This window comes from Polypterus senegalus, chromosome 3 (assembly GCF_016835505.1).
Source record: "Polypterus senegalus isolate Bchr_013 chromosome 3, ASM1683550v1, whole genome shotgun sequence".
In the NCBI taxonomy this organism is placed as follows: Eukaryota; Metazoa; Chordata; class Cladistia; order Polypteriformes; family Polypteridae; genus Polypterus; species Polypterus senegalus.
In genome coordinates this window covers 181,994,838-182,015,267 of record NC_053156.1, presented here as the reverse complement: position 1 = coordinate 182,015,267, position 20,430 = coordinate 181,994,838, and the positions used below count along the sequence as shown (strand labels likewise).

The 20,430-nt window shown below is 38.1% G+C and overlaps 2 protein-coding genes across 8 annotated transcripts in view; one reads left to right on the top strand and one right to left on the bottom strand.

Moving 5' to 3' along the window:
- The window catches only part of xdh (xanthine dehydrogenase), a 254,547-nt gene extending 249,056 nt beyond the window's left edge, over positions 1-5,491 (bottom strand). The window contains exon 1 of the mRNA XM_039748282.1: positions 5,390-5,491. Within this exon, the coding sequence (XP_039604216.1) occupies positions 5,390-5,443 (54 nt within the window). The 5' untranslated portion in view covers positions 5,444-5,491. The remainder of the gene's footprint in view (positions 1-5,389) is intronic.
- Positions 5,492-19,875: 14,384 nt separating this feature from the next.
- phf10 (PHD finger protein 10) overlaps positions 19,876-20,430 on the top strand; it is a 216,634-nt gene continuing 216,079 nt past the window's right edge. For 2 of the 7 annotated variants that reach the window (XR_005633000.1, XR_005633001.1), the window contains exon 1: positions 19,903-20,308. Coding sequence is in view for 4 of the 7 variants with exons in the window: in XM_039748278.1 (XP_039604212.1) it covers positions 20,240-20,308 (69 nt within the window). In the remaining 3 variants the exon portion in view is untranslated. Of the gene's footprint in view, positions 20,309-20,430 lie in introns of all 7 variants that reach the window. The other 5 variants (XM_039748278.1, XM_039748280.1, XM_039748276.1 and 2 more) reach the window with 5 other exon arrangements.

The window sequence follows — 20,430 nt, the reverse complement described above, 5'->3', positions numbered from 1 at the left end:
TTCTGAAGCACATATGGTATGGCTGCTGAACATCGAAGCAATTAATATTGACAGCTTAAATGCTGCTAAAATCTAAATTTATATGCATTTATCAATTAAAAAATCATTGTTTTCACCATTTATTGTATTCCAGTTTTTTGACTGTGAAAGCAGACAGTTAATGTAATGTATTTTAATAGTGTATTCACTTATCTTCCCCAAAATTTATTCTAGTTGAGTTTAGAAGGTCCCTAAGGTCCTCCTCATGTCCAGCTCACTAACTGGTAATTTATTCCTCGCTTCTCTGGTTCTCTGTGTGAATGAAAACCTTCTATTATTTGTATGTTATCAATCAAGTTTCCATCAGTGTCCCTGTAGCCAGAATGTCACTATTAACTGTCATCTTGCCATACATAAAAGTGAAAAACTATAAAAATATGCAAACTAAAAATGTCCCAGAATGTATTGCGGACCAGTCCAAACACAATTTACAGTAAGTTGCTGTCTTTTGACAGAAAATAGCTTACTTCTTGTTGGAGCTCTGTGAATTCTGAAATTCACCTAATAATTCAATGAAAACTCAATAATACTATATATTTTTCAATACAGCATTTTATTAAGAAAAATTATACTTAATTCCTGTAAAATACTGGCAATTTTTTAATCAAAATATAGTGTTAAGAGCACCTGGTATGGGTAACTGTCATATTCCCAAAAGGGTTAGTGGCTGAAAAAAGATATTTCCAAAAAGTAACAGTGAGATGAGCAGGCATCTGCTCTGCTGAGGGGCCCAGGTGTACATTTTATGTTAATCAGCTTATGCTAGTACAAGTAAAGGATTTAGCAAACCAATAAAGTTAATGCTTACATTTGTTTTCCTATTTAATGTGTTTTTAACAGTACTAAAATTTCATATTTTTCTGCAGCACCATTTTGTTTATTTTGTGGGCTGCACCATTTGGGACATGAAAAAATCTCTTGAAAAAAGTCTTGTCTTGTCCCAGGCTTTTTTTATATAGAGAGACATGGCTTCGCGATACCAATCTTGACAATGCCATTCAGATGGTTAGATTAACAACCTTCTAAGCAGAGAGAAGAAGGCAATCAGTGGGGTGCTGGTGTGCACATTATATCAGTAACAATTAGTGCATCACTGCTGAAATGGTGAGAAGTCTCTGCTCTTCACTATAAAATGTAGACCCTCTTATTTGCTTCAGTGTTTTCTGCTATTATCATTATTGTAATTTACATTCCCTGAGTGCAGCCACTAAAGAGACCCTAGTCAGTTTCTATCACTTCGTCAGTGGTTTACAATTTTCCACTTTGTGTTTTCATTGTTTTTGTAGATTTCAACCAAGTCAACATGAAGACAGTTTTCCATATTTCTACCAGCATGTACATTTTGCCTCTAAAGGCAAAAACCTATTTGACTTGGAATACACATACATAAAGAATACATTTAAAGCAGTCCATTGTTCCTACCTTGGCATCTTGGACCATCTTTCTGTTATGTTAATTCCTATATTCAGGCCTCTGCTGACCCAGACAAAAGCTTTAGCGAAGCAGATCAAGCTTTAGCCAGAAAATGTAACTCTGGCCCTTCTGTTGACCAACAGATTAATGTGGAGGTGTATGTCGAGTCTTTAACTTACCACCAAAAAGCACATCCACACACGTGTCAACCAAAAACCCTGGCTGATCACCAAGGTGTGTGCAATGCTAAGAACATGAAAGGCTGTTTTTAAATCCGGTGACAGCATGGCCCTTAAATTAGCTAAAGCTAACTTGAATCAGGCTATTATTAGGGTAGTCAAGCAGGCATATGGCTGAAAAATCCACTCACTTTCAAGATGCCAAAGACTTCAGAAGTACGTGACAGGGAATTCAAACTGTGTTACAGATTATATCTTCCTCCTACTCACTTCCACTATGATGCAATTCTTTGAGAAACTAGTCAAGGCCAACATAACATTTAGACTCTAACCTTTACTGGATCCCCTCTAGTTTGGTTACCATCCTAACTACTCCACTGATGACGATATAGACACATACATGCCGATTGCTATTTTTAGACTTTAGCGTTGCCTCTAACACAATTATCCCTCAATAACTGGTATACAACTTACCCTGCTTTGCTTGGAAACTCCTGTGCGCAAATGGATATTTTACTTTACTGGCAGATAGACCCCAATCAATCCAAGTTAGAAAAAAATACATCGAACATCAACCATCTGAGCACTCACATACTCCAGTACTGTGTCTTGAGTCTACTACTCTTGACCCTGATGTGATAAACTATGGATGTTGCACCAGGTATAGCATGAACCACATCATTATGTTCACAGACAAGAAAACAGTAATAAGCCTTAACAGTGGTTACGAGGCTCATAGAGAGGTGGGTAAGAGACTAGTGGAATGGTAAAAGAACAATAATCTGACAGTGAATGTTGATAAACCAAAGGAAATTACTGTCAACATTATTAAGAACCATGCCACCCACATTCTCCTCTCTATCAATGATTCAGCTGTGAAAGTCAGGAACACAAATTTCCTGGAAGTGGAGGTAACAAATGGTTTCTCCTGGACCGGACACACATCATCCCTAGGCAAAAGAGGACTGAAATTACTATCAGACTCTTAAAGAATAATCAGTCTGTTGATAAAGTGCTAGTCCATTAGTGCAGTGTAATATACAGTATAGGTTATCTGTTCAATGTTAATATGTTTCATGCCTTAAAGTATTCTCTTCTAGACATATTCTACATATGTCTAATATTTAGACAATACTTCTCAATATTTTTGGTGCAATACTTTGATATTCTGTGTAGTACAACCATACATATCAAATTCAGTAAACCAATTGTGTGTACTTCTGTTATTTTTTTAAAGTTACATTTATGTGTTGGATCATGGTGTATTGTAAGTTGTTTGCATTTAAATGTGTATTTTGGCTATTCTCTGTTATTTATTCTTGTTATTTTATTTGGTTATTCTTGCACATGGGCCAGGTGACGCAATTTCATTCTGCTGTGCACTGCTGTGTGTGGTTCTAAATGCCAAATAAAATGAACCTTAAACCCATTTATTTTCTTTGTATTATGACTGATTATGTTTACAACCTTTTTTCTGTCATTTTTGACTGACTATGATTTTCAATGTCCTAACCTTGCTTTTCTCAATTCTTGATTCTCCAGTTTTCACCTTGGCTAGTTTTTACATCTCTTTCCCTTCACCCGATACCATTTTGCATTCAAACTGCAAAAAGTACAATTTTAAACTGCGATAGGTCAATACCTATATGTATTTACTGTACTGTTATAAACAGTTATCAAGCGTTTTCATGTTTTTTTTCAACCTGTTAGCAATAGCACTGTAGATCATAAAAATTATTTTACTGTACTTTGGAGGGAGAATGATTGGGAATAATAAAAGCTGAAAAAAGGATAATTGCACATAACTGATTTAATTATTGTTTATAATTTACTGGTTATGTATTTGTAATGAAGAAGTTACAAAAAAAAAAGAAAAGTAAAACTAATTGTTGTCTATTTTCCATTCCTGAGATTATGAAAGTTAAAGCATACCACTATCTGAACTCATTTATGAGGTTTTTTTGGTGAAATGCTGTGGTAAATTTTCTCTAAACACATCATGTAGGCCACAAAAATTTGCTTTTGATCCACTTACAGCATTGTTCTAGAACTTCATGCTTATATTAGTCAGCAATAACTTCCACATTTCTACTCTCTGCAGTTTCTCCAAGTACATTTTTAGCAGTGGAATCATGAATGAGGCAAGAGAGGCCCATAGATACCAAAGTGTTGTTTTCTTCTTCTTTGTAATGTAATAAAAAATGTGTATCTTGCCTTTGGAAAGATTTTGGAAGTACAACTCTTTTAGAGAAACTTTACTGTAGTCTGGTAAATCTTCAGATCACTGGAAATTGTTTGGATATTTTATTTTCTCAAGTGGTTTTCAGGGATTTATTCACATCAATGCCCAATGGATAACTAGAGCACATGGCAAAGTATTCAAACATCTGACTTTCCACTAAAGGTGGCGAGTTTTTTAAAATACGAAGGGACTGAGAGCAAAGCACACATTCTAACAGAGGAAAGACATTGAATAAAATACATTGCAGATGGTAAAATCTGAGCTAGAAGGTAGAAGAAAAAGTAAAGGGACAGCTAGTGTTAGATGACACATCTTCGATTGTGACATCTGAAATGCACAGGAGATGGAAAAGTTCAAAATAAAAAGGTATATGAAAGTAATTTGAAAGGTAACTTAAGTTAGAACAAAACTTTTATTAAAGCAAATTTCAAGAAAATGTGAAGATTGTATAAAAGTAACAAACCTATACAAACTCTTAAGCATGAAGAGTTGTGCAGAAGTATGAACAGTATACTACAAATATTGCAGGACAGGTTCATCCATTATAAAAATCAGATATTTAAGAGAAATTCACATTAGAAAAATATGGACATAAGAATGAACTAAGAAAAAAAAGGGTACAAGAAAAAGCAGCTATATAACGCATACAAGCAAGAATAATAAATTTAACAGCTTTCGATAATATATGTTTCAAAATAAAAAATCAACATAAATGACTCAGTTATTGACTTCTGCCAGAAAAGATTTAGGAGCAGACCAAAGCAAACATTAATGGAAATAAATATGAACAGAGCCAAACATACATGGGCAACCGACAATAGGACCAATACATGGTCAGAGTTACTTCAGTGTAATAAGTCGGTCGATGTCCTAGAAGCAACAGCATCAGGTAGCAGGAACTCAGTGCTTATCTGAATGTTATCTTATAAACTTTCATTAATCTTATGAATTGATTACAAGGAGAATTATGTACTTAAGGAGTAATAAATGTCAAAGATAAAAAAGTCAGCATTTAGCAGTGACTTCATGAACTAATATGCAAGCAGAAATGTACAATGCTGTTTTAAATGAACACCACAGACTTGCCACAGAAACAATTCTTAAATTTCTTCAATATAGATTTACATCTGTTTTCTGATTATGTCTGAATAAATATAGATATTGAAACATTTTTAAAAGATTTGCTTCATAAACATTTCTTTTCCCAAATTTACATTCAACAAATATAATAAACAAAAGAATTTGTGGTTAAGATTTTACAGTAAGTTTTAAATAAAACGCATTAAAAAATAACATTATTTTATGGTCAGTTTTGCTATCCTGCATGACATTTTTTTTGTTTCTGATTAGCTTATTAGTATAGTATTTGCTCTGTGTAGAGCCTAGCAGCTGTACCAAAACTCTTTTTAAATATAACGTACTATAATATAAAGAATAGAATTGGTTATGTATTAACTATTTGTTAACAAGTTTTGTATGTTAATGAATCCTTTAACATATTTCAGTCTTGTCATACCTTTTTCCCATTTACGAAGAATACCAGCTCATCTGTTTTTACTGTGCCTGCCATGGTATATAGCAATACTTGAAAACAATTCTGCTGTGTGTGGTATAAAGAGTACAGAGTACAGTGTAAAGTTCAATAAAGTAGCAAGGTAATAAATCACTAGATTATGGGAGCCACTGCCCACTGTATCTAAAAATCAATTGGAGGATCTCATCTGCTCCACCTCTTTTCCCACAATTTTTAAAAAAATCAGACAGGCTCTGACAAGTGTGTCACATGAATGTAAGATTCAAGGAAGGAAAAAAAATCATTGTTTTATATAAATGAGATACTATATCTACTGTATAGCCTCTTAAATCTATCTATCTATCTATCTATCTATGTATCTATGTATCTATCTATCTATCTATCTATCTATCTATCTATCTATCTATCTATCTATCTATCTATCTATCTAAATATCACACATCAAAACCTAAAAGACGTAAAATCTACTAAATGTCCAGTATCTTTATCAGTGCTTTATTGCTTTCTGGGAAGTTTCTTTAAAGTGACCATATAGAACTCCAATCTGACTAGATCTTAATATTTTTACATTATCATCCTCTGTTTGCCTAAACCTTTAAAAGAAATTTCACAAGCAAAAAAATGGCTGCTCATATTAACCATGAACTGAATTTAAACAATGAAAATACCTATTTGTGTTCAAATTACATTTTTACATACTCCCTACAATCGTTGCATAAATATTTTTCAAATATTGTGAGGCACATAGGCATCTTCCCAATGACTTGATTTTGTCGTGGCCCAAATAACTTATTTCTAATGTTTATTTTTTGTTTTGAGTTTGTTTTAACAGCATAAAAATTAATTTTGCTGTTAATCAATTATGTGTTTTAATTTTTGTTTTCCTTGCCTCCATTTTCTAGCCCTGTTGTCATGATGCAACAGCCAGTTGTCAGGAGATGTGTCCACAAAGTTGCACTACAAAAAATCATCAACACAACCATATTTAAGCCACCTCTTGGCTTGGACACTTCGTCCAAGATTGTGGATTCACCAGTGGTCTTGTTAGGGGACCTTCCGTGACTTAATGGACTTAAGTTTCCAGGCCCTGATCTTTGAGAGCCCAGCCCTTCTTCCTCTCATTTGTGTTCCGCATACTCAATAAATGTGCAAAAAACTCCACTAGGGAATGCTCATGGTGTTGGTGAGTTTTGTTGGATTTTTTATTGTACACTTTTGTGAAATTCTGGATTTTTGGAATTGTGTAATTGTGTAGTAGGACAGAGTTTGCCTTGAATTGCCTTGCCTTTTCAGACTACCTCTGCTGTGCCTTTTGTGCTCTTCAGAGCTTCATAGTTTTTCAGAGCACTTTTGTGCAAATAAATCTTTTTATTTAGAAAGATTGTGCATTTGCTCTTTGCATGACTAACCAGGGTTTGGCAATTTCCCCTCCAGTGGACATTTTGAAATATTTTGATACTTTTTTGTTTTGGAACACTATTATTTCATAACACTGTGGAAATTTTTTTTATTGTAACTTGGGCCTACCTCAACTAAATTCTTAATTAAACAGTCAAGATAACCTAAGGGAAAGCGTTAACAATAATAACAACAAGGTTCATGAAAGAACTACAGATGTTAATTTTGGCAATGGAGTTGGCAAGGCCTCACTGGAGGTGCTTCAGAATAAGAACCTGGAATGTAAAAACAATTAAAAAAATGAGAACATGGAGATAAAACATCAAAGGAATTTTACACAACAACCAGATAGACAGAGTCTGAACTAACAAAGTGAGTGAGTTCTACTGGCAATGTAAATACAAGAAAAATAATGAAAGACGTTAAGAAGGATGAAAACCATTCTAGAGAGTTTGATTGGATGTAAAAATAAGAAGAATGCCAAAAGGCAGTATAAAAAAGAATGTAATGTGATGTCAGAATCAAAGGCAGGGATTTTAGGTACTGTATTATCCAACATTAGGATATGAGAAAAACAGTGTAGGCATGATTTTCCATGTTTCTGAAATGAAGGTCATCTGAGAAAAAAAGCAGAAAAAAAATCTTTGCAAAGAGAGACTGGAATAGTTATAGTTATAAAAGATGACAGAAACAGTTGGCTATGATCTAAACAGAACAAATGGGAAAGACAAAAATAGTTACTGCAAAAATTTATAAACCGGTGCAGATGTAAAAATAGTTCACAGATTAACACAGTACTGAGGGGGAAAGAAACTTAATGGAGACAAAGTAAAATAAAACAATAAACAATTTTAGAGGGCACTTTTTGGCAAGTAATGGAAAAAAGTATGTTGGGAAAAGCAGAAAATTTACAAGATGAATAATTTCATATAGTTTTGTGATGGACTAGCACCCTGTTGTTCCTGCCTTGTGCCCTATGCTAGCTGGGATTGGTTCCAGCAACCAATGTTAAAGACATAGCGGTTTAAAAAATTACTAGCTAATTTCATACACTCTTTGCAGTTTCAAAAAGTGCAATGCAGGTGCATTGCAGCTTCATGGATCCAGTGTCCTAAATTTATAAATGGAACTTCTTAAAAGTATAAAGCACTTTGAGCTACATACTTTGTATGAATATGTGCTACCTAAATGAATGTTGTTGCTGATGTTATTTGCCCAGTTGCTAAATGTATAGAATTTTCAGATTCCAATCATGCCTATATGAGTTTCATGTAGCCTTCCTTCCACAATACTAAAATATGCAAGTTAGGTTTAGTGTCAGTTCTAAACTGGCTCTGTGTGGGAATTTGTGTGATTGGGCCTTATGATTGGCTGGTGGCTTATCCTGTATTGGAGTTGCACATAATATGCCACCTAATAGGCTTTGAAATAGGTTAAGCAGTTTTGACAGTTTGTTATTTTAAAAAATAAAACAATGCTAAAATGGTAAATAGTATTAAAATAGTTTCTCTACAGGATATGTTAACCTATTCTATGTAAAAAAATGTACATACTATGAAGTATTCTGTATAGTACAATGAAAACAGTGGTAGCAAAAAACTACAAGAAGAAAAAAATTACAAAGTCACATTATAGCAATAAATACATCTATGGTTGGCTGTTACTTTTAGAAATTCACACAGTGCTACTAATGATCATGACCTTTGTGTGAGGGCAGTTTGAATGTGCTTGCAATACAAAGAAAATTTGACTCCCGGCTAACAGGCACACATGTTAAAAAAAAAACTTTTACCCAGTGGAAATTTGTTTGCAGAAGGAAAGTACAAGAATGTGACCTCATCCATTTTCCAACCCGCTGAATCCGAACACAGGGGACTGCTGGAGCCAATCCCAGCCAACACAGGGCAGGAAGCCAACCCACTGCAGGACACACACAAACCAAGCCCAATTTAGAATCACCAATCCACCATGTCTTTGGGAGGAAACCAGAGCACCCAGAGGAAACCCATGCAGACACAGGGAGAACATGCAAACTCCACACAGGGAGGACCCGGGAAGCGAACCCAGGTCTCCGAACTGTGAGGCAGCAGCGCTACCACTGCGGCACCGCACCGCCAGAATGGGACCTTGTAAAATAAAAATAACAATTGATCCAATAAAAAACTTTTTATTGTTCACTTTAAAACATATGAATTTCATTCAAATGAATAGCTGTTTTGTCCTTGTACAGTCTTGCAGATTGTTTCTATACTGAGATTAAAGACCTTCCTATTATCAATATTTTTTTTCAGCTTCTTTTATTCTTCCATCATTTCTACATTCTGCTATTTAACATGTGTTGAGAGATTGGGTGGAGGAAGAGAAGAAGGGGAACACTTATAATATACACCTTATCATTGGTCTTAGAGATACCTGTAAATAGCTGTAAAAAGGAACTATCACACCATTGAACAAAACCAACAGCAATGGGGCCACGCCTATCCTGCTTATCTTTTAAACAGAGTAATGCACAGATTTTATGATATACTAGTCCTAATGTGATCTCCAGATATCATTTGTATAAAACAAACAGAAAGGAAGAGAGACAGACAAAGCCTTTGGGTGATTTAGTGGATGAAGTATGAGTGTCAGAAATCAGCCATCAACACTAACTCTTTGTATTCTATTACTGAATACTGCCTACCAAGATAGGGTCTAAATAGAATTTTTCAGTCAGCCTCACAACTAATCTACTATTAAAAACAGTTGATATATCAATAAACATCAGTTTTATGCAGATTTCAATTCTTCAAAACAGCCAAAAAGTGACATTTTCCACCCCTCTCATTTTATGTATACATTTGTAAGGTCCAAATACAAGGGATTTCTGAGTAGTTAAGGTACCTGTAGTTATTCATGCCTTTTGGATGTGCAGTTTATGCTATTGAAATAACAATTGCCTTTTTTGCAGGGTTTGGGTATATCTGTTGTCAATCTAGAAAAATCCGAAATGTGAAGTGGAATACTCTCTTCACAGGACCAGAGCAGGTAGGTATTCATTTATACTGTCTAGGCCAAGGTTTTTTTTTATTTTATTAAAGGACATATTGACTTGTGTTGTAGTGCCTTTGCACTTCACCATAGTATCACCAAAGATGAGGGGTTTTCATACAGGTGTAGTGCCCTGTGAGGAAAGAAAACATGCCAGACAATGTTTTCTTAATGCAGGCAAAAACTACTGAATGTTTATTAAATCTGCTTTAACTATATACAACTGTTGCCTATTTCCTCATCACCCTGCCTCCTCCCACACTGCAGTATGTGTGAATTGTGTCTTTACAGGTGCAGCTGTTTCAGCTGCTACACAGGGCAGCATAGTTAACTATTTACAGCCTACACTTTTATAAATAGTTCAAGAGTGCACTTGTCTCTTTTTTAATTGGCAGCGTTGCACATCCATAGCGGCAGTGGAGTTCATCCTGGAAAGGGCCTATACCAGTGCAAACCAGGCATGATCCTATCGTCCCAACAAACCTGTGGGATGGTATGTGTGGGTCAAAGCTGCGAAGGTTGCTGCAGATAGGGAGAGAGAGAGGGCGGCCGACAGTGCTACAGAGGGCTGGAAAGCTTGCAACCACACATTCAGGAACTTTGGGAAACTTATACAGGGTAGTAAGTTTTCACTAAATGACAAAGCATAGCATCTACAGCTGGCCTATTCAAATGGCAGCCCTTATGCTACATGCAGCCCAGGAGCAACCTCCGAGTGGCCAACTGTCCTTGCCCATGGTCCTGTCAGAAACACAGAAAAAAGAGAAGAAAAATACATTTTGCGAGCCTTCCAAAATTCCTACATGAATTAGTACAGTAGTATAGACTATGAGTGTAACAGTCCACGTAGCCTAGGAATATTCAACCTACAATGCAACACATTGTTGTGTGACAGTACCACAGCTGCAACAGCTGTTTGTGGTCTCAACTACTGTACATATTAAATGATTCTCTAATCAGTTTAGTGCTAAGTATTAGTTATATTTCAGTTTCGTAAAATGAGTGCGAACATGGGTTTTTACAAATTAATCTAATTATTACTCCAGTGAGAGCCTTGTTACTGACAAGCACTGTCTCGCACGTCACTTCATGCGATTGACTGGCCCACTGTTCACAGGCTTTAATCCTGGGGATTGATGGATTTTTTCGAGGACGACAATCGCTCATATACACTCAAAGCAAAGAACAAATTAGAAAGACTGTATTTAAAGAAAACATGCTAAAAGTTTGGAATTTAAAACACAATCAAATTAAGCACTGATTTCTTTGTGGGACCACATAATTTTTTTTGCAGAATGTAGAGCTTGTTATTATCCTGAGGTTAAAATGCTAGGATTTTGGAAATTTCTTTGTTAGCATTTTGTATACAATATGTGTATGCAGGTGGCGTAAAGATAGCACTGCGGTTTCTCAATAAGGAGGTCCTTGGCAAACATCTTGGGTTCTTCCTGAGGGGAATTCGTAAACATTAAGAATTATTATTATACTTCAAGATTTCCCAAATTCAAATTTTAAACTTTTTTTCATGAAATAAACAAAACATGTAGCACTACGACTCTTGATCTCTATATGCCTTCACAGTACCTCAAACTTGATCCAAACACAATGTATGTGTAATGTCACCTTTTTTTTTACAAAAAAGGCACTGTTAATTACACATGTGGTGGTTTAAAATGAACTTGTGTTCCCATGTAGTGGCTGGAATCTTCCTCTGTCTTCCTCCTGCAACCCTTGTCAGTTCCGTTAGCAAACCTGCATCTCGCACTGCTCTTTCTCCTGCTGCCACGATCCAGACAATAGACCTGTGTTTTTACCATGCCCGACTCAGCAAGAACACAAATGCGTAAGTTTAGCCCACCTGGGTCAACACTATCTCATCGGACCCCACAGTGCACCTGCTCTACATAACAGATGCCCAGTCTGGCCGCTGTTTTCTGTGTGATAATGGCTCACAAGTGAGCGTGTTTCCTGCATCACCTATTGATGTGTATTCAGGGGGAGAAGGGCCGGGTCTGGAGGCTGCTAATGGCACTAGAATCCCCACTTACGGAACACAGCACCTTATCTTTCAGTGGATGATATTTCACTTGGGCATTTGTCTTGGCCAAAGTGGCCAGGCCATTGTTGGGTGTGGACTTCCTATGTGCATACTCAACAGTGTCACTACCTACACCCTGTGCAATGTGATGGCTGCGACTTCCGACTTCGTCCAATTTCTCAACGAATTCCCCAGCTGTCAAAACCCACTTTTCCACAGCAGAAACCAAGCATGGCGTGAAATGCTACATTTCTATTTCTGGTCCACCAGTCCACACCCATGTCCGTCAGCTGGCTCCTGACAAGCTGGCTATTGTGAAGGCTAAACTTGCTGACCTGAAATCGTGTGCCAATCAATCAGCCCGTGGGCATCACCCCTCCATATGGTGCCCAAAGTGGAGGTGGAGGTTTCTGACCATGTGGGGATTACCGCTGCCTGAATGATCACACTGTCCCAGACCACTACCCAATTCCACACATATAGGATTTCTCAGCACAGCTCTCTGGGAAAGTAATCTGGTCAAAGATGGACCTGGTCCACGGCTCCCAGCAAGTACCTGTGTACCCAGCAGACATCCCCAAAACAGTAGTCATCACTCCCTTCGGATTGTTTGAATTCCTACAAACACCATTTGGCCTTAAAAATGTTGCTCAGACATTCCAGAGGTTCATGGACTCTGTCCTAATCCATTTTACTTGCTTTTTGTCTACCTAGAAGACATCTTGGTTGCCAGCTCCTCTAAAGTGGAGCATCTCACCCATCTCCAAGCCTTGTTTGAGTGCCTGAGCCTGCATGGCTTGATTATCAATTAATTAATTAAGAAGTGTCTGTTTGGAGTGCCTGTCATAGACTTCCTAGGGCAAAGAGGGTATGATTCCTTTGCCTTCCAAAGTCTCTGCTGTCACCAGTTTTCCTTAACCCCACACTGTACATGCCTTCCTGGAATTCTTGGACATGGTCAGTTTCTACCACTGCTTCATTCCTCAGGTAGAATTCATGCAACCTTTATATGAGGCACTACAGGTCCAGTCTGCAAAGTCCCCATCACATGGTCCAAAGACCTGGATAACATATTTATGAATACCAAACATGATTTAGATGATGTGGCCATGCTCACAAACCCACTGCTCAACGCTCCACTTGCTCTTACAACTGATGTTTTGCACCATGCAGTGGGGGCGGTGTTTGAACAGTGGGCTGATGATGCCTGGCAGCCATTGGTGTTTTCGGCAGACATTTACAGCCCAATGAACACAAGTTTAGCACTTTCAACTAGGAACTACTGAGTTTGCACCTGGTCATTTGACATTTCCTCTTCTTGCTTGAACGCCGGCCATTCACTGCATTTGTCGACCACAAACCACTTGCTCTTGCAGTGTCCAAGGTCGCTGAACCATCGTCTGCCCAACAGTAACGACACCTGACTTACGTATCAGAGTTCACAACAGATGTCCAGCATGTTGAGGGTAAGAACAATGTGATGTCTGACTTTCTCTCTCTGCCTGAACTAGCAACCATAAAAAATGGAATTGACTACTCCCAGCTGGCAGCTGACCAAGATGAGGACCCGGAGGGCCAGGCTCTTCACTCAGCAGAAATCAGCCCGGAGTCAGCAGTCAGAGGTGCAATTGGACAGCAGTGCTGCTAAGCTCCTGTGTGACACCAGCACAGGTTACCCACACCCAATTGTCCTCAGCACATGGAGACGGCGCATTTTTGCCACCATACACAGCTTCTCACATCCAGGGCGGAGGGCATCTAAAAGTTTGGTGACTAGCAAATTTGTTTGGTGGAGCCTCAAGAAAAATGTTTGTAGCTGGACAGCAGCGTGTGTTGCATGCTAGAAGGATAAAATACATCGCCATGTTATAGCCCCACTGACACCTTTCCTGGTGCCTGCTCGCCATTTCTACCGTGTTCATGTGGACCTGGTAGCCCCCCTTCCTCCTTTTAATTGTTTTACACACCTACTCACTATTGTTGTTGACAGGACCACCAGGAGGTCTGAAACTGTTCCTTTGACGTGCATGATTGCAGCAGAAGTAGCAAGAGCTTTTACCATCACTTGGGTTGCATGGTTTGGCACGCCCTCCCACATCACATCCGACGAGGTGCACAGTTCACTTCACAGTTCTGGGCTGCAATGGCATAGGACCTTGGGATGACCCTGCACCATACTACTGCCTACTACCCTCAAGCTAATTGTCTTTGTGAGCAATTTCATTGGTCACTAAAGTCAGCCTCCCTTACCAACGGCAGCTGGGTTGACCATCTGCCATGAGTGCTGTTGAAGTTACTTACAGCTCCGAAAGAGGATTTACAGGTTTTGTGTAGCAGCTGGGAGCGCTGTGCCTACTCGTATAGGGACACAATTCACATGCACTGCAGTGTGGGAGGAGGTGGGGGTAATGAGTGGAGAGGCAACAGTTATGTACTGTATATAGTTTAAGCATGTTGAATAATAAAGTCAGCAGTTTTTGCCTGCATTGAGAAAATGTAGTCTGGTGTGTTTTCTTCCCTTGTAGAGCACTTCACCCTCACTCTGTGGTAGACGTTATACTTGTGTGTTAGTTTGCCTAGTGTGGCGAGTTGCTGGGGCTACGACCCGGCCGGGATGCCTGGAAGGACCGGAAGGTGGCACATACGTCCTCTGGGCCACGAGAAGGCAACCACCCTGGAACAGAGGAGGACCACAGGAGAGGATCAAGGAGGCTTATGCTTATTTTAACCTGTGGCCACCGCCAGGGGGCGCCCCAAGTCTTAGGAGGTCCGGGATGGATTTACTTCCGCCACACCCGGGAAGATGGAGGAGAATCCCTCCAGGGTCGCCCGGAGTGCTTCCGAGTGCTCTTCCGCCACACCAGGAAGTGACGTCAGAGGGAGCACCTGGAGCACATCCGGGTGAAGATAAAAGGGCCCGCCTTCCCACAGTCGGGGAGCTAGAGTCGGGAGTGGGAGCAGGACAAGGCTCCCATGGAGAGACAGAGGAAAGGTGGTCCAAGGGACAGAGTGACAGAGGCCTGGTATCAAGGTGATTGGGGCAAGAAGGCCCAGTGGACTGTGCGGGACTGAGTTGTGTTAATAATGGAGGAGAAAATAAAAGAACTTTTTATAAAGATGCGGTGTCTGTCTGATGGTGTCCGGGCATGTCTCACACTAGGTAAGATATGACCAAAATGTTTTTATATTTTTGTATTTCAAAAGTGGAAAAAATTATTGCTACTACCTCAGATTCTGTTCGTTTTTAGCTTTTTTATTGTTTTTTATGTAATTTTTGATGTGTCGGTGTCACATGTGAACTTGATGTGACCAAATTTAAAAGGGAATTCAATGAATAAACATTACTTTTTTTTTTTCCAATACATTAATTTGCGTTTGTTTAAAAATTGTTATTACCTGCTGCCCACTGGCCGCCGACTAACTCATCTAAATTTCTTGTTTTGAAAATCTGGCCCAACTGAATTTGTAATTGAACAGTACTGATCTATCGAGATTGGTTCCCTAGAACTGGGAGGCAGTATAAAATGTAATTCAAAATGCTAGGAGGCATCTTGTGTTCAGGCCAATCCAAGCTACATATCATTCAGTGGTGTGGTACAAATAGAGGGAAGGTGCTGGAAAGAACTTCCTTTTTATATCAAGGTGGAGACTTTCTGGGAAGGAGAAGCATTTGTTCACTTTAATTTTGTAAATATTTTTCTTTTTTTATTTGAATAAAGAGGTTCCTGGATTTAATCAGTCATGGAAGGAAGAAACGTTTATTTCCTTTTGCTTTTCACTTTTGACTGCAGAACAAACAGTACAGGATGTGTAAATATTTGTGAACAATCCTTTATTTCCACTTACAGATTTTGCATATAATTCTTTATCGATGTGCGAGTCATTGCAGGACGGTCCGATAATAATTTTTGCAAGACACCTATTTTTGTTGATCATTGTTTTTTCAGTTTGCATCATTTTTTTTGTAATAAAGGGCAGTTCTGTTTACACCTTTTCCAAGTGTCTGTGCATATTTCTCACTCACTGGTTTGTGTTCAGTTATGAACTACACGGAACGTAGCAGTTTGATAAAGTAGCTGCGAATATGCACCTGACTTTATAGTCGTAAAACAAGGGTCAAATACTCAGTTCAAAATATTAGTTGGCGCTGCTCTGGGCATTCCATGTCAAAGTACCTAAACTAATACAGCCGTTGCAGCTCACCGTATATCAAACTGGCTCATTCGCCTTGTGGTCGTCTTCTCCGATACACCATACAGTATAGATCTGCAATCTGTCGTACTTTTAAACCGCATAACAGAAGGTGTTCTGTTGACTCAGCTGGAATGTCAAAGGATGGACGTCCAGAGCGTGGAACTGCGTCACCTGAACTGAAGTGTAATAGAGTCCGTTCCACCTGTTCTTCGATAATTTCAAAAATAATTTCATCTACATCGGAGTCTAAAAGGGCCGCCAAAATTGCAATTTCTTCCGATAAATCTTCAATTCTCTCTCTGAAATACGTAATATTTTCGGCAGAATCCATTTCATCGGCAGTAGTAAGCATTTTTCTAATTAATTCTTGAGCTATCGATTCACCAATCAGTAACTAGAGGGCGTGTTAGAGCCCAACCTCTCAACTTTGACGAGTGAAAGTGACAGTTTTATTTCAAGTTGTATTTCATGACGGTTAGCAGGAATGTTAGGGACAAATTGAAAAAATAAATAAATAAATAAGCAACAAAAAACATATTTCGTGACACATTTATTTATTTATGCTCTCATTTCATATGGAGGAATATTTCGGACAAAATGAAATAAATAAATAAATGCGTAAATAAATAAAAGTACTGTGAAATGTGAGCATAAATAAATAAATGTGTCATGAAATGACAGCCTTAATAAATAAATATGTCATGAAATGAGAGCATAAATAAATAAATGTGTCACGAAATATGTTTTTCGTTGCTTATTTATTTATTTCATTTTGTCCGTAACATTCCTGCAAACCGTCATGAAATACGGCTTGAAATAAAACTGTCACTTTCACTCGTCAAAGTTGAGAGGGTGGGCTCTAACACGCCCTCTAGTTACTGATTGGTGAATCGATAGCACAAGAATGAATTAGAAAAATGCTTACTACTGCCGATGAAATGGATTCTGCCGAAGATATTACGTATTTCAGAGAGAATTGAAGATTTATCGGAAGAAATTACAATGTTGGCGGCCCTTTTAGACTCTGATATAGATTAAACTATTTTTGAAAGTATCGAAGAACAGGTGGAACAGACTCTACTACACTCCAGTTCAGGTGACGCAGTTCCCTGCTCTGGACGTCCATCCTTTGAGTCAATAGAACACTTTCTGTTATGCGGTTTAAAAGTACGACAGATTGCAGATCTATATGGCGTATCGGAGAAGACGATCACAAGGCGAATGAGCCAGTTTTGATATACGGTAAACTGCACCGGCTGTATTAGTTTAGGTACTTTGACATGGAATGCCCAAAGCAGCTCCAACTAATATTTTGAACTGAGTATTTGACCCTTGTTTTACGAGTATAAAGTCAGGTGCATATTCGCAGCTACTTTTTCAAACAACTGTACAGCTCTGATCAGTGGTAAAGTTGTTCAGTTCAAAATATTAGGTGGAGCTGCTTTGGGCATTCCATGTCAAAGTACCTTACCGCAGCTTACCGTATATCAAACTGGCTCATTCGTCTTGTGATCGTCTTCTCTGATACATCATACAGATCTGCAATCTGTTGTACTTTTAAACCGCATAACAGAAGGTGTTCTATTGACTCAGCTGGAATGTCAAAGGATGGACGTCCAGAGCAGTGTACTGCATCACCTGAACTGGAGTGTAGTAGAGTCTGTTCCACCTGTTCTTCGATAATTTCAAAAACAGTTTCATCTATATCGGAGTCTAAAAGGGCCGCCAACATTGTAATTTCTTCCGATAAATCTTCAGTTCTCTCTCTGAAATACGTAATATCTTCGGCAGAATCCATTTCATCGGCAGTAGTAAGTATTTTTCTAATTCATTCTTGTGCTATCGATTCACCAATCAGTAACTAGAGGGCGTGTTAGAGCCCACCCTCTCAACTTTGACGAGTGAAAGTGACAGTTTTATTTCAAGCCGTATTTCATGACGGTTTGCAGGAATGTTACGGACAAAATGAAATAAATAAATAAGCAACGAAAAACATATTTCGTGTCACATTTATTTATTTATGCTCTCATTTCATGACATATTTATTTATTAAGGCTGTCATTTCATGACACATTTATTTATTTATGCTCACATTTCACAGTACTTTTATTTATTTACGCATTTATTTATTTAATTTTGTCCGAAATATTCCTCCATATTATAAAACATGTATCAACTGATTTGTTATTCTTTCCTGCTACATTCAGTCATTTGAGGGGGTTCGGTCGGTAGATCTGACGACTTGTCCAAGAGGGTTTTAAAGCACGTATCGCCTGATTTCGTATTCCTCAATGATACAGTAAATTACTGGGGGACAAAATTTGGTGACCAACCTATCAGTTTTGATTCCACCGTTATTTTCATTTCAAAAAAGTAAATACAGTGAAAGTGTGTTCTTATATATAATGAAAGAGAAGAATGATTTATACATTTTATCGACTGATTTCTTAATTCTTTAGTGCTACATTAAATTGTAAGAAGAACCTAATTTGACAATCTATCAGTCAGATTTGGTCCCCCATTTATTTTCAAATCAAAAAAGGAAATAAAGTGAAAATGTATTCTTTTTAAATTATGACAGACAAGAATGGTTCGAAACGTGTCCTTTTTGGTCTTCCCTTTATTTTCAGTTCAAGATAATTCATGTGATTGTTCCTTTTATATTACGAAACACAAGAATGTTTTAAAACATGGATAAACTGGTTTCTTATTCCATATCGATACATTAAATTACACTGATGGCATGTGACGAACAGACGTTTACCATATAGCAATTGAACAGATCTGAATGCGGGACACCCCAGGTTAACCGTCCTGCTCCTGAGAGGATGCTATACCCCAAGAAATAGCCGCCGAGACAAAACATGTTTCAGAGAAAGCTGTATAATGATATATATTTTGTGTATGAATGCACATCTGCGTGATTCTTCGTTCATATACTGATCTCTGCACACTAAAAAAATCAAACATTGCGCGACCAATTGTCACCTATGAATGAGCCGCAGAAATGCGTGTTCTCGCGGGTTCTTTCGAGCGTTCGTAACAGCGAAAACTTTTTTTTCCCTTTTTGGACTAGATTTGGACCTTTCAATGATCCGTATAGAAGGACGTGTTCTAGTATTGCTTTCTGTGCATGCCCTAAAACGTCACGTCATTGAATTTGAGGTCTGATTGACATTTTGGGGTGCAGGTAGGAGGGCCTGAGACTGAATTGAACACAATAGCTGTAATAGGTTGTTGCTCTCATACTGGAGCACTTAAAACTAGAAAGTCTGCTTCAAATGAAAACAGAATATTGATTTAAATGATTAAATGTGTGTTTTTACTCAGTTCATTGAGTACCTATACTATACTGATTTCGCGGATTAATTGACATTTCTGCCAGTGGCGACAGGGGGTGTTCTGATTTAGATCAACAACGGGAACCACCAGTAAAAGGCTGGCAAATACGCAAAAAGCAACACAACACGATTTTTAAGGTTTGAATTAGCACATAGAAAAGATGTCAGTTTTAACTTTCCAAGCCTGCTTGTCTGCATTTAATGACACGAGAAACAGGCGCCTATATACTCTAGTTGCAGTAGGTGCAAGGCTGGAAGGAAGGAATTCCATCAGGCGATACCTCATACTCTACCTTCTACATGTTTAGCATAATGTAGTTGTGTTAAACAGGTCTATCTAACCTGGACATTACAGTTACTGTTGCACTTTAATATTGCATAATCTAAAACGTTTATACCAAAACCATGCCGCCATTTAAGAAAGCAAGTGATACTTTCGAATCAATTTATCAAAGTAAAGTCAAAGTAATGTCATCCCAATTGCGTGATTAGTTTAGGTTTAGTGTTATTTTATCTAATAGACTGTGACTACCACTCTTCCAAATTTGTGTTAAGCGGGTAAGTAAGGGGACGGATGGGAGGGGTAGATAAATCTCCAGAATATGTGAAGTCCCGTTTGCCAGATAAATAAATAAGTAAATAAATCTGTTTTAATGCCATTCTCCCTCCTTCGCGGTAGATGGCACTGTGACTAATTATGGGCCCATTTCACTAACTCTCAAGACAACGTAGCAATTCAACGTGTTGGAACCATTTCCCTTTTGCATTGTTTCTCCGGGGTAGGAAAACCTTGTTGGACCAATTTATTAAAACGCACAAGTGTACCAAGAAATGGCTTCAAGCTGTCCCGCTAGAACTGGAGATAGTAATCCAGCAACACCCGTGTCGCAGTTTCCTAAGGTAACTTTCAGATAACCTTATTAAATATTATTAATGGTCTCAAAAGATGAATGGGATATATGTAAAGATGCCTGAAGCTTTTAATTCCTGTAGTGTTTAACTTGATAACATTGTAGTAATGA